Source organism: Puma concolor, chromosome B1, assembly GCF_028749965.1.
Source record: "Puma concolor isolate L17-30 chromosome B1, mPumCon1.1.hap2, whole genome shotgun sequence".
Taxonomy (NCBI): Eukaryota; Metazoa; Chordata; class Mammalia; order Carnivora; family Felidae; genus Puma; species Puma concolor.
In genome coordinates this window covers 206,598,767-206,610,971 of record NC_141670.1, presented here as the reverse complement: position 1 = coordinate 206,610,971, position 12,205 = coordinate 206,598,767, and the positions used below count along the sequence as shown (strand labels likewise).

General features: G+C 67.5%; 1 protein-coding gene across 1 annotated transcript; it reads left to right on the top strand.

Moving 5' to 3' along the window:
* Positions 1-395: 395 nt before the first annotated feature.
* ASPNAT (aspartate N-acetyltransferase) lies at positions 396-7,272 on the top strand. Its single transcript, XM_086705622.1, has 3 exons — positions 396-860; positions 2,197-2,361; positions 4,915-7,272. The coding sequence occupies exons 1-3, from the start codon at positions 485-487 to the stop codon at positions 5,280-5,282; spliced, it is 909 nt and encodes a 302-aa protein (XP_086561748.1). The 5' UTR covers positions 396-484; the 3' UTR covers positions 5,283-7,272.
* Positions 7,273-12,205: the final 4,933 nt, after the last annotated feature.

The following is a 12,205-nucleotide window of genomic DNA, read 5'->3' as shown; positions in this document are numbered from 1 at the left end:
CGCTCGTCCCCGGCCATCTCGCGGGGCTCGGCCGCTCCGTCGTGCCCCGGGCTGCCCCGCGCCGCCCCCGCCCAGGCGCACTCCCGCCGGCCGCCCGCACCGGCCGCGGCGCAGCGCCCAAGTGTGCCATCGGGCGGGCGCGGAGGCGGTGTCTGCTCCCACCCCCGAGATCACATGGTGACCCTCGGCAGCCAATGCAGTGGACGCTAGGACCCTGCGGGACCCCGGGCGCCGCGACTGCACCGGCGCCGCTGCATTATAAATACTTCTCCAAAATGCGGCGCAGCTCCCTGCGCGCGCCCCGGCCGCCCGCCGCCTCCGCCCCGCGCCCCTGAGCCTCCGCCGCCGCCGCCGCCGCCGCCACCGCCGCCGCCGCCGCCGCCGCCGCCGCCGGTCCGAGGGCGCCGCGCCCTTGCCCTGGGCCCGGGCTGTGCCCGCCCGCAGCCCGGCCCGCGTCCCCGCGCTGCGCCGCCCGGCCGGGTGCATGCATTGTGGGCCTCCCGACATGGTCTGCGAGACGAAGATCGTGGCCGCCGAGGACCATGAGGCGCTGCCGGGGGCCAAGAAGGACGCGCTGCTCGCCGCCGCCGGCGCCATGTGGCCCCCGCTGCCCGCCGCGCCCGGGCCGGCCGCCGCGCCCGCCGCGCCCCCTCCCGCGCCCGGCCCCCAGCCCCGCGGCGGTGCGGGGGGCGCGGGGCCGCCGGGGGGGCGCGGCGTGTACATCCGCGAGTTCCGCGCGGCCGAGCAGGAGGCGGCGCGCCGCATCTTCTACGACGGCATCATGGAGCGCATCCCCAACACGGCCTTCCGCGGCCTGCGGCAGCACCCGCGCACGCAGCTGCTCTACGCCCTGCTGGCCGGTCAGTGCGCGGGGGACCCCGCCGCGCTCCGCCTGCCGCAGTCCGCGCCCGCCCGCCCCCCTCACCCCCGGGGACAGACGCACAGGACCCCCCGAGCCCCGCTCGCCCCCACCGCGGGGCCCGGCCCCGGGAGGGAAGCCCACCCCTCGGGCCCCCTCATGCCCTCTCGCACGCGCACGGACGCGCACCCGCACGCCATCGGCTTTCTGCGGTGGCCTGGGGCGAGGTGGCCCCCGGCGGCGGCGGCGGCGGCGGCGTCCGGGCTCTTGGCCAAGGCGCGCCGGGTGGGGGCGTGGGAACGAGCGCCGGCGGAGGGTAGGGGGCCGCGGGCGGGGGGAGAGGGAGGGGGAGAGCCGGGGTCTCCACCTGCGTCCCCTCTCGGTCCGGCCCCGCCTCTCCGGTCCCGTCCGCGGTCATCCCGGGTGGGGGCGGGGTGGCGGCAGGTAGCGCCCGCTGCTGAGGCTCCGCGCCTGGCGCGTGTAACTATATATAATCCGCGGGGCGGGGGAGGCTGCCTCGGCGGCTCCAAGTGCTAATTTATGAGGGGAAGACAGCCAGCTCCCCCGGGTGCCGGGGGAGGGTGAGTACCGAGGAGGCAGAGCGAGGGGGCCGGGGGGGTGGGGGAGGCAGCCCCCGCAGGGGCTTTGAGGCCTTTTCCACGGAGCCCCGGAGGGCGGTTGCCCCCATTTCACAGATGAGCTTGAGGCCGTGGGTGGTTGCTCTCCCAAGGTCACGCAGCAAAAGTGACTTTCACTGCAGGCGCGTCTGTCTCCTGGCAGCCTAGATGGGTCTGGAAACCATCTCGGACTTCCCTCCCTCATCCCCCCACCCTCACCTCAGAACACTGGGGGGGGGGCTGGCCCTGGGGCCCTCTGCCGGAAGGTGCCCCCCTGCGACTCCCCGAGTTTACAAGGTGGGACAGCCTGTCCGAGCCTCGCTCGAGTGCGCAGGGGTGTGTGCACGGCCTCGGCCACATGGGCGGTGGGCACGGGCCACGAGGAACCCCGCCTGGGGGGCTCTTCCTGCCAGCCACGGAAGGCGGCTGCCCAGAAGCCGCCGCTGTGCTCAGAGCGGTTAGAGATCCCGTGATGTCAGGTTACCGAACAGCGCGTCCTGACGGTGGGAAGTTTGCCGCGAGGGAAGAGAGGGAGAGGCCGGCAGGCCGACCCGCTGCTCCCGCGGAGAAGCGGCCGCGGCGTGCTGGGCGCATGTGCCCGGCTGGCTTGTTTAGCAGGGAGCTGCGGAAGGGGGGGGGGGGGGAGGGGGGTGTGTCTCTCCCCCAGCCCGGGGTCGCCCGCTCTGCCCGCTGCTCACCGGGGCGCCCCTCTCCCCGCAGTGCTGTGTTTTGCCCTGACCCGCTCGCTGCTGCTGACATGCCTGGTGCCGGCGGGGCTGCTGGGCCTGCGTTACTACTACAGCCGGAAGGTGGTCCTCGCCTACCTGGACTGCGCTCTGCACACGGACATGGCCGACATCGAGCAGTACTACATGAAGCCGCCCGGTGAGTCGCGTGTCTCCGGCCCCTTCCTCGCCCCTCCCACCGCCCCTCCTTCCGTTAGGGCCACCCTCACGCCGCCAGCCAGCCGCCCCGGGGACTGGCCTGGGGGGACAGACCGGGCCTGGGCAGGCCTGGGCTGGCGCACCCGGGGCCCTGAGTCTTCTGAGTGAGGGCTCTGGCGGGGGGGGGGGGTTGGGGGTGCAGAGGGCCGGCAAGGGCTGGGGGAGGCAGAGCTAGGTCCTTGGTGCTGAAGCAAGGCCCCCGAGCGTCTGCACAGACCCCAGGCCTCTGTCCTGCGTCCCGTGGGGGCGGGTGCGTGTGTCCTGAGCCGGCCCTGGGCAGCGCTGCCTTCCGGATGCCCTTTCCCCGGTGCTTGCTGCTCAGGGCGGGTGGGATCTTTCTCACCTCTCCTCGGGCCCCTCTGCTGTGCTTTGCTGGATCTTGGGCTGGCCTGGAGCGGCCAGGGCCCTGGCGGAGGGGGACCTCATGGTGGCGAGAAGGTTCTTCGTGGGGTCGCTGAGGGCTGTGAGCCCTGCAAGAGCAGGGGTTTTCAGTCTTGCCCCCACTTCTGGTTTCTGGGCCAGTTAGTGAGGCAGAGGGTCTTGCCCCAGCCCCCGGGCTTCTGTAGACGGAGGGCCTGGGTCTGGTCTAGAAGGGTCTGCAGCCCTTGGGGGCTGTCCTCTGTCCTCCGGGCTGATCCTGAGGCAGGCTGGGTCCTGGGAGGCAGGGCCACATGTTTTTCTCCATGTCCTGAGCTAGCTGGAGGAGGGAGCCTGCGTCTCAGCCCTCTGGGGTGTTGGGGTCTCCCAGGTGCCAGAGGGTTCCTAGGCCGAGGAGAGGGGACCGTGTGGCCCGAACGGTTGGTGAGCTCTAGGGAGGAGCTGCAGGTCACGGGGACAAGAGCAGCAAGGCTTCCGGAGCAAGGGTGCCCCACCTTGGCACCACCAGCCCCTGGCCCACCAGCCCCAGCCTGTGGTGCCCTGTCCTGCGCTGTCCCCACCCCCATTCCCAGCCCTTCGGCACCTTCGGTTTTCCTGGCCCCTTTCCTCAGCTTGAACTCAGCATCTTCTCGGCCACCACGGAGTCCCAGCTTCTGCAGAAGGGCAAAGCCCACCTAGCTGGTGCCAAGGCCCAGGCTGCAGGAGCAGATCGGGGCTCGGCCTGGGAGCTGGGAGGACCCTGCTGTCGGCCCTGCTCTTTCTGGGCCATGGTCTCCCTGGGTGTGAGTGCAGGGTGTGCCCTGCTTCCCCCGGAGACGTCCAGTAGGTTGCAGGAAGGGGCCCCGGGGGCAGGGAGGCTAGCCGACGGGGCTGTGCGGCTCGGGGTACAGGGAGATTTGGTCTGGCCTGGGTGTGTGGGGGGAGCCAGAAACCCTGATGGTGGGCAGGCCGGCTGGTAGGGGTCCATCAGGGCGGGGGGGCCCTCGGCCATTCCTGAGCTCTGGCTACAGGCCAGGTGTCAGTATGGCAGGGAAGGAGACGGGAGACCCTGTGGCCAAGCTGACGGGCTGATGGGGCCTGCTGGCAGACAAGACAGTGGGGGACCCTTGGGGGTCGGGCAAAGGGGTGAGATCTCTGGGCAGGGTCAGGTGCAGAACCTTTCTGGGGTGACAGTTTGGCCACTCAAGGGGAGAAGGTGGGGGTGGTTGGTGGAAGGCCTGGCCACAGGCAGGGCGCGTGCAGGTGGGGCTGCTCAGAGTGGACACCCCTGTCGGTCAGCCCCTGCCTCCTGTGGCGTCTGGGCTGGTGGTCAGCAGAGGTGACCAGGCGGGCTTTGTGGCCCGTGCTCTGCAGGCCTTCTCCTCCTGGTTGATTGTCTCTCCTCTTGCTTCTCCCCTCATCCCCCTTTGGCCTTTGTCCTCCTCTTCCCGCCCTGCGTGGGGCTGTGATTGGTCCAGGCCATGGGTGGGGACGGCTGGCCTGGCCACTGGGTCGCTGCCCAGGAGAGGCCAGGGTCAGTGGGGAGCGTGCAGTGGTGCCCACGTCCATCCATCCTGGTTTTCCACTTGGACCTTCTCCTGAGCCTACCGAGGATCTGCTTCTGTGTCCTGATCCAAGCAGGTCACGGGGCTCCCGGGCTCTGCAGCTCCCAGCCCAGGAGAGTGGAGGCCTCTGAGACCTCCTGAGGCCCCTGGGGGGGCATGGCTCCCAGAGGGGTCCCGCTGCCCTGGCCTGTCCCCCCAGACCCCCTGAGGCCCCCATTGTAGGGGTGCTTCTGGATGTACCCCCACGGCACCTGCCTCTCCCCAGCTGCCTGCTGTGGACACACGGCAGCCAGTGTGCAGAGTCCCAAGGGGCCGGGGGCCAGGGCAGGTCAGCTGCACCTGTGGCCTGTCTGTGGCCATCCGCCGCCATCCAGAAATTCGTTCTGGGGGTGGCCGGGCAGAGGAGGGCTGTGTTTGGCCGAGGCCTGCCCAGCTCTTGGTCTCTGGGGGAGGGACTCGGGCCCAGGGCCGCAGCGGGCAGCGGGCAGGCCAGGCCCGGCCCTTTCCACTCAGAGGGGGCTCTGGAGGGGCAGCCGTGTCACCCAGCAGCTCTGACTGCCCTGTCCCTGCAGGCTCCTGCTTCTGGGTGGCCGTGCTGGATGGCAACGTGGTGGGCATCGTGGCGGCGCGGGCCCACGAGGCAGACAACACGGTGGAGCTGCTGCGCATGTCCGTGGACTCGCGTTTCCGTGGCAAGGGCATCGCCAAGGCGCTGGGCCGCAAGGTGCTGGAGTTCGCTCTGGTGCACAACTACTCGGCGGTGGTGTTGGGCACGACGGCCGTCAAGGTGGCCGCACACAAGCTGTACGAGTCGCTGGGCTTCAGACACATGGGCTCGAGTGACCACTACGTGCTGCCCGGCATGACCCTGTCGCTGGCCGAGCGCCTCTTCTTCCAGGTCCGCTACCACCGCTACCGCCTGCAGCTGCGCGAGGAGTGACCGCGTCCCGCCTGCCCGCCCACCTGCCGCCCCGTCCGCCTGTGCCCGCCTGCCCACCGCCCGGGCCCGCTTCCAGACGCTCACCTTGGCGTTCGTGTTGGGTTTTCCCTTTTCAACATCACGCGGTTCTCTGGCTGGTTCTCCGGGGCTGTGGGGCTGTTGCTCGTCTGTGACACTTTTGGGGCCAGGTTGTTCGCAGCCGCGGCCCCTTGCCCTCTCCGGCCTTCCGGGGCTGCACCCTGAAGAGTGACAGCATGGACCGCCACGCGTCCACACGGCTGCTTGGCCTGCTCGAGGGGCCTCTTCCCGCCCACCGCCATCAGGGCAGGCCCAGCCTGGCCCACCAAGCACAGGACCTCCTCGACGAGGCCCCCCCGCCCCGCCCAGCAGACCCCTGGCCACCGGCCAGGCTATGGCTCAGCTGTCGGCTCCCGGGAGGCGTGGCCTGCTGGGCCAGCCGGCCGGCCGCTGCCCCACGGGGCACGGAGCTAGCCGCGGGTCCCGCTTTGCTCTGTGCATGCTGAGGACACGGCCTGGCTGCAGCATGCCGCATGCCCCACGGCCTCCCGCCCTGCTGCCCTGCTCAGACTGGGCCTAGACTGGTGAGCGCCCCCTGCCCGGCCTTTGAGCTAGCCACGGCAGCCCGCCTGCCCTGGGGGGGGGGGGGGGGGCGTGCCTATCTCTCGCCGCCCCGCGCTCCACCCAGCCCAGCTTTGCTTTGACATGGAGTCACATTTCTTTCCTTTTGGTCCCTGCCCCTCCCCTCCCTGCCCCAGCTTTGCTGACTGGCATCCTCACCCACGTGTGGTTCCCGTAGCAACCTGTCGCAACCTGTCGCACAGCCTGGTCGGGGTCCTTCAGGAGAGCAGGGTGGGGAGGCAGTCACGTGGTCGCCTCTCCCCAGTGCCAGCTAGAGTACGGTGGCCTTCCCCAGACCTCCCCGAGGACCGCCCTGCCTCACGGCTGCTGGGTTCTGCCCTGTGAATCTTACTTTACTCAGCCAGGCCGCTGCCAACACCACTGAGCCCACAGCTTCTCCCAGCCTGAAACCGACCTGTTTTTTAATAAGTTATTTAGACAGAATAGCACTCTGCATGACTTTAATTCTTGGGACAAAATGGTAGTTTATACCTTCATGCGCACACACACACACACACACACACACAAACACACACACACCTGTCTAGAATATGCACTACTTCTGGCCCAGTTTGGTGGGGGTGGGTGGCCGGGTGGGTGGAGGGTTTCAGATTTTGAAATCTGGAGGGAGAACCCTGACTTAGCATTCTTTCCCCCTAAAGAGCATTCCTGGTTTGTGGGGAGGTTCTGGGCTGCCCTGTCCAGCCTTGGCTCGTAGGACTGAACTCAGGATGGCAGCAGGTTCCCCCCGATGCCTTTGGGAGGAGCGAGCGCTGTCTGCCTTGGCTGGGGGGGGGGGGGGAGGGCGGTACCGGCGTGCCTGTGCCCCCCCCTCCCCCTGCCTCTCCCTCTCAGGTGGGAGGTGGCTGTCAGGCGTGGGGTAGCCTGGACGGGGGAGGAAAGGGGCGGATGGCAGGGCCCACTTGTCCAGCTTGTGAGTCTGGACCCGGCCGTGGGGGCAGGAGGGGCATGAATACGGCCACCGAGGCCCCTCTACTTGGTGGGGTGGGGAGGGGGGGTGGCAGGCACAGTGGGCCGCTGAGCTCGGTCCCGTGTGCGGGACACAGAGGGGCCGTTCTTAAAAAGGCACTCCGGAAAGCAGCAGACCAGTAAAACGAGCCCAGTTTCCCGAGGGGCCTTTTGTGCCTCAGCAATCGAGATATTTGCAGAACATTGTACAGACCCCACTGTCCCCTGTACATTTCTCCCCGGTGGCGTCCAGTCCCTGCTTGGGGATGGGAGTTTTGTAGACTGTACAGAAATCGGCACCCTATTTTCTTGCAGCTCTCAGATTTTGTTAATCTGGATTATACAGACAGACGTAAAGTGTTTTAGCAAAATGGAAAACAAACAGTTGTGCCTTTTTCCTCTTTTTGTTCGGATTGGTCTGGGCTTGGGGCGGCCTCCGTTGGCGTGGGGCGTGGCGGGGGCTGCGGCTGGGCTGAGGCCTGGCCGGGCAGGAAGGGCAGGTGGGGGCCGCGCGGGGTCAGCATGGTGGGTTGTGTCTTGTCAGTGGCAGCTTGGGGACGCTGCCAGCTTCCATTGATCCTGTGCCTTTGGAGCCTCTGGTCCCTGGTGTCGGGACTTGTGGGGTGGGTGGGGGCCGCTGGAGCCCCGGTGGGGCTGGGGCTCCGGAGCTGCCGGCATCTGGTTGACGCTGACCACAGTACGTCACTGGGGTTGCTCCTGGGCAGAGGCGTGGCCCTCCGCTGCCCTGCTGGCCTCTGTCTGTCCGTGTGGGGTCTGTGGGCTGGGTGGGCTGTGGTGTCTTTCCCAGGCGGACGGCCCAGAGGGTAGGGACACTGGCTGGACTCCGCACCTTTCTTTACTGCCCTTCCACTGCCGCCAGGACTTGGGAGAGATGCCGGGGGCGGGGGGGCATGACAGGGTGGCCGTGTGTCTGGAGCCCAGATGCCCAGCTGCTGTGGGCACAGGCACCTGTGTGCTCAACAGGCTGGGTGCCCCCCATGCCTGGGACAGGGCCTTCGCCTGGCCAGCGTGCGGTGCAGCGGGGCCCGAGGATCACTGGGGGAGCAGATCCCCCGTCTGTCCCCTGGGCCACGCTGGTGGAGGATGCCTGTCTCTGGCTCGCCACCTCCCGCCAGCCTGGGAGCTAGCCGCTCCACAAACGTGCACTGAGATGTGAATTTTATACATTTGTAGAAACTCTGACGTTACTTCTTCTACCTCTGTGAAGCATCCTCCTGGGGCCCTGCTCCCTCTCCCTGCTGGCCTCCTAGGCCTCCCCCAGGGGCGTCTGCCGAGGCCCAGGAAAAGCCAGCCCCCAGGCTTGGCACCCATGCTCAGGAGACAGGGCTCCCAGGACTTCTGGAAGCCTCTGTTTTTGGACTGGAAAGCAGGAGGTGGAGTGTTCCAGAATGTCCTTGTTAGATGAGCCTGAGACATAGACCCGATGGGTAGTTCCCAGCAGTGGGATTCGGGGCGGCTGAGGGCTCTGGCACCTTGGACTGGCCTGGAGCCGCCAGAGTCCTGGCGGGGGGCCCACTGCCCAGGTTTGGGGTCTGCAGACAGCTGGCCCCTGGGGGTGGTGGCTAGAGCGAGTGCACGTACTGAGGCCAGCCGCCTGGAGGCCCCTGGTGACGTCTCTTACCTTTCATCTGTACCCGTGTCCAGCCTGGCCTCCCACTGCTGCCCTTGGGTGAATGGGGCGGAGACGCGGGGCCAGCCTTCCCCCAGGGAGTCGGAGGTCCGGCTCTGGGAGACAGGCTTGAGCTGGGAGGCCCTACAACCCAACCTGCCCGAGGCCTGAGGTCTGTGGGCGGCCCCCAGCCTGCCCCCGGCATCCTTCCTCACAGAAGGCCTTCAGAGGGGACAGGCTGGGGGACGCTCCTCCGATGGCTTTCTTGAGTATCTGGCGAGCGCTTGGGAGGCTCCCTGGGCCACAGGGGGAGTGACTGCCCCTGCCTGCCCTGGCAGTGGCTGGCAGATGTGGCCCTGAGCCAAGGCCCTTGCTGCGGCGGGGGCGGGGCCGGGGCCGGGGCCGGAGCTGGGCAGCTACCCTGAGGCAGCCTTCCTGTGGGTGTCCAGGGAGTGGCTGGACGGTGGCCCCTGAACCTCGGGAACCCACCACCCTCCCCAGCGAGGTGGGCGGTGTCGCTCCTGTGTCTGAAGCTGCTTCAGTGAATGTGTTTTGGCCATAGCCTGTGTCCCTGGTCTCCTGGTCCTTTGGTGGAGGCGTTAGGGCGTGTGTTCTAGGCTGGCTGTGGGGCAGATCCTGGAACGTTTGCTCCCTGGTGCTGACGATAGGCTTCCAGCAGTGCTGTGAGTGGGGCGGCCCGGGGCCTGGGGTGCGGGAGGGGAGCCCCGGCCTACCGTTGTTGGATGTATTGTTTTTTTAACAGCAATAATTAGCCATTTTGAAGACGGAGTGTGTCTGGTGTGTGTGCCTGTGTGGCTGTGTGTGTGCATGGTGTGCGTGTGCACACGTGTATGTGTGCCTGTGTGTATGCACACGTGTGCTCACCATATGTGCACGGGCATGCCTGTGCCTGTGTGTGGACGTGCATGTGTGTGCACACATGTGCAAGGGTGTGGTGCCGGGGAGGGAGCCTGGTAGCTGAGGACCTCCCGTTCCAGCCTGGACAGGCTGGCCCCAAGCCCTGTGCCGAGCAGCGGGGTCCTGGCAGGTGGCCGCGTCCACGGCTCGGCGCTGGGCCCTCTCCCTCCCCCTGGCCCTTCCCCAGGGCCCAGCGGACCTTGAATGTAGTGTGCCCTTCCCCCCCGGTGGATGGCACTGGGTGGGCCTGTGTGAAGCGGGGGCGACCCAGGATGAGCCTTTGCCTGCGTCTCTGGGTGTGTGGGGAGAGTGGCAGGGTGGACACTCAGCCAGACGAGCTGTGATCAGAGCTGATAACATGGCGTCACCTTGGCCAGGCTGTTTGACCACAACTGCCATGGACACTGTGTCTTTGGGGGCACAGAGCCCAGACCATTTCATGGTGGCTGGTTGCACTTCCTATGGTTTACTGTTTATGGGTCCACGACCGTGGCAACTTCCCTGAGACCCCAGGATGCGCCAAAACAGCCCTTGAGAGGGCCCGGAGGGGCAGCCGGCCAAGTTCCAGAGGAGACAGGCTGCTGGGCCAGGGGCGGGTGGGGGGTCCCAGGCCTCCTGTGGGCGTGTGAGCAGCAGGAGGGGTGGGGAGTGCTGTGGCCCCTCCGCCTACGTGGCCCCCGATGCTGCTGTTTCTCAATAAAACCGGACTTGACGGAACTGGGCTCCTGTGCTTTCTTGAGGGGCCCGCTTGGCACTTCGCCAGGAAAGGCTGCTTTTCTGGAGATGCTCCTTGGGGGTTGGGGCAGGTGCTGGGTGACCTTGGGAGGCGAGGCCGCTGGCCCTGTGCTGGCTGCCCTGGCCAGGGCTCCACCGCAGGCCTGGGCATCCTCCTGCCCACGTGGCGCCTCTAAGGAGTGACTGCGCTCTGAGGGGCAGTGGGAACTGTGGGGCCAGGCCACGGCATCAGGCCCACTCCTTCCTGGTGTAAGGGAGAGAGTCCAGTCCCAGCAAAGGGGTGAGGAGGGGGCTCGGACACTGAGGTGCTCCCCAGGCCCAGACAGTTCACCGTGGTGGGCCTTCCCTTGGTGGGAGGAGCGACCTTGGCTGTCCCGGTCTCCAGGGTCTCCCCTCCTGCCACAGGCCCTCCGGCCAGCTAAGTTGAAGCCGGAGGATGCCAGCTGCCTTGGGCAGCATGCTCTGGCCCTTGCCGGCCCAGGGGCACGAGGCCTGTTTGGACGTCAGCCTGAGCTCAGTCATTTCCTCTCAGACATCTGTGTGAAGCCCCGCGGTGGCCGTGCCTCTGAGGTGACAGCATAGAGACAGGCCGCCAGAGGCGTGGCCATCCCTGTGTGCACGTGGGCACGTGGACATGCCACACACCCCCACGGCCGGCATGGAGGGGCCCAGCGGCCATTCCCCGCCATCTCCGGATTCCGGAATGTTCCATCACGCAGCAGTCAGGGATCCTTGCACTTGCACACTCCGTGGAAACAGTGATGGTATGTTGAAGCCATGGGAAAAATGGGCCCGGGCACAGCAGGAAAGGGGTGCCGTGTGTGGTGGGCTGTACAAAAGGGGCAGCGTGGAGACCCCGGTCACTGTTTACATGAGCAGCTCACACATGGGGGTGGAGGCCCCCGGGGGTGCCAGGGTGGTCTGGCAACGGGACCCCAGGGGCACATTTCCAGGGGCTGTGACGTAGAGGCAGCAGAGCAGGGGAGCAGTTAGACCTGGCGTTTGCTAGCCAGGTGGGCTTGTACAATGATGTGACCGTTCTGTGCCTCAGTTTCCCCACTGTAAAGGGGCACCTCTGTCACCGCCCGCTGTGAGGCTGTTGGGGGGCGTGGTCTGGGCTCTTCTTGGCACTTGGGGCGGGGGGGAATCTGAAAAAACTGCTTCTGGAGGAGACTCAGGGGAGCTGGCCGGCAGGTGGCCTGTGGGGAGGCAGTGGGGCCCGGGAGCGTGACTCCAGAGGCCCTGCCGGCCCGGCTGGGCTCTTGGAGACACCGGAGCCTGCACACAGGCCCCTCTGGCCTCCAGAGGAGCCTGTCATGAACACCAGCCCAGTGCCCGCGGTGCTGTGTTCTCTGTGCGGTGCAGCTGCCATCTTGGCGGCCCCGGGAGGCTCAGAGAGCCGGCAGGGAGGGCACCCGCTGGGTGGGGAGCAGCTGTGGCCCTGGAGGAGCCCACCCCCAGGCTCCATGGGAGCAGGGCTGGGAGGGCCTGCGGTGAGCCAGGCAGGGCCACGTGTCGGGCACTCCGCCCTGGGTCTGGCTGAGGGCTGCGGACAGGCATTTCCCATCCCTGGGAGGAATTCGGCCGGCTTTGAAAAGACCTTTACTCCAGGGGACAACCCGGGGGGTGAGCGTGGCCCCCTCCACAGCCTGCTCTGGCCGTGACACCAGTACAAAGTGCCCCGTGCTGACCTTGGGGACGGCCACACGACGGGCTGGTGGAAACCAGTTCTCTCCTCCCACTGTTGCCTGGGGCCACAGACAAAATGAAGGGGAAAAATGCACACACCGGGGGAAGGTGCTGGCACAGGGGGTGGCGGTGGCTGGGTGGTTGCTTGGAGACTCCGCGGGACGTGGGCTGGGCCGAGGGCCCGGGGCCTCCCGCAGTGGCACCAGGTGTCCCCACGAGTGGCCGGCACTCAGGCTCACCTTAGGGGGCATCTGTGGGCAGCAGCCAGAGTTGGTTGCCAGGCCCAGGCCAGCCCTCCGAGGCCAGTTCCCAACCCTACGACGCAGGCGGACATGGGCCACAC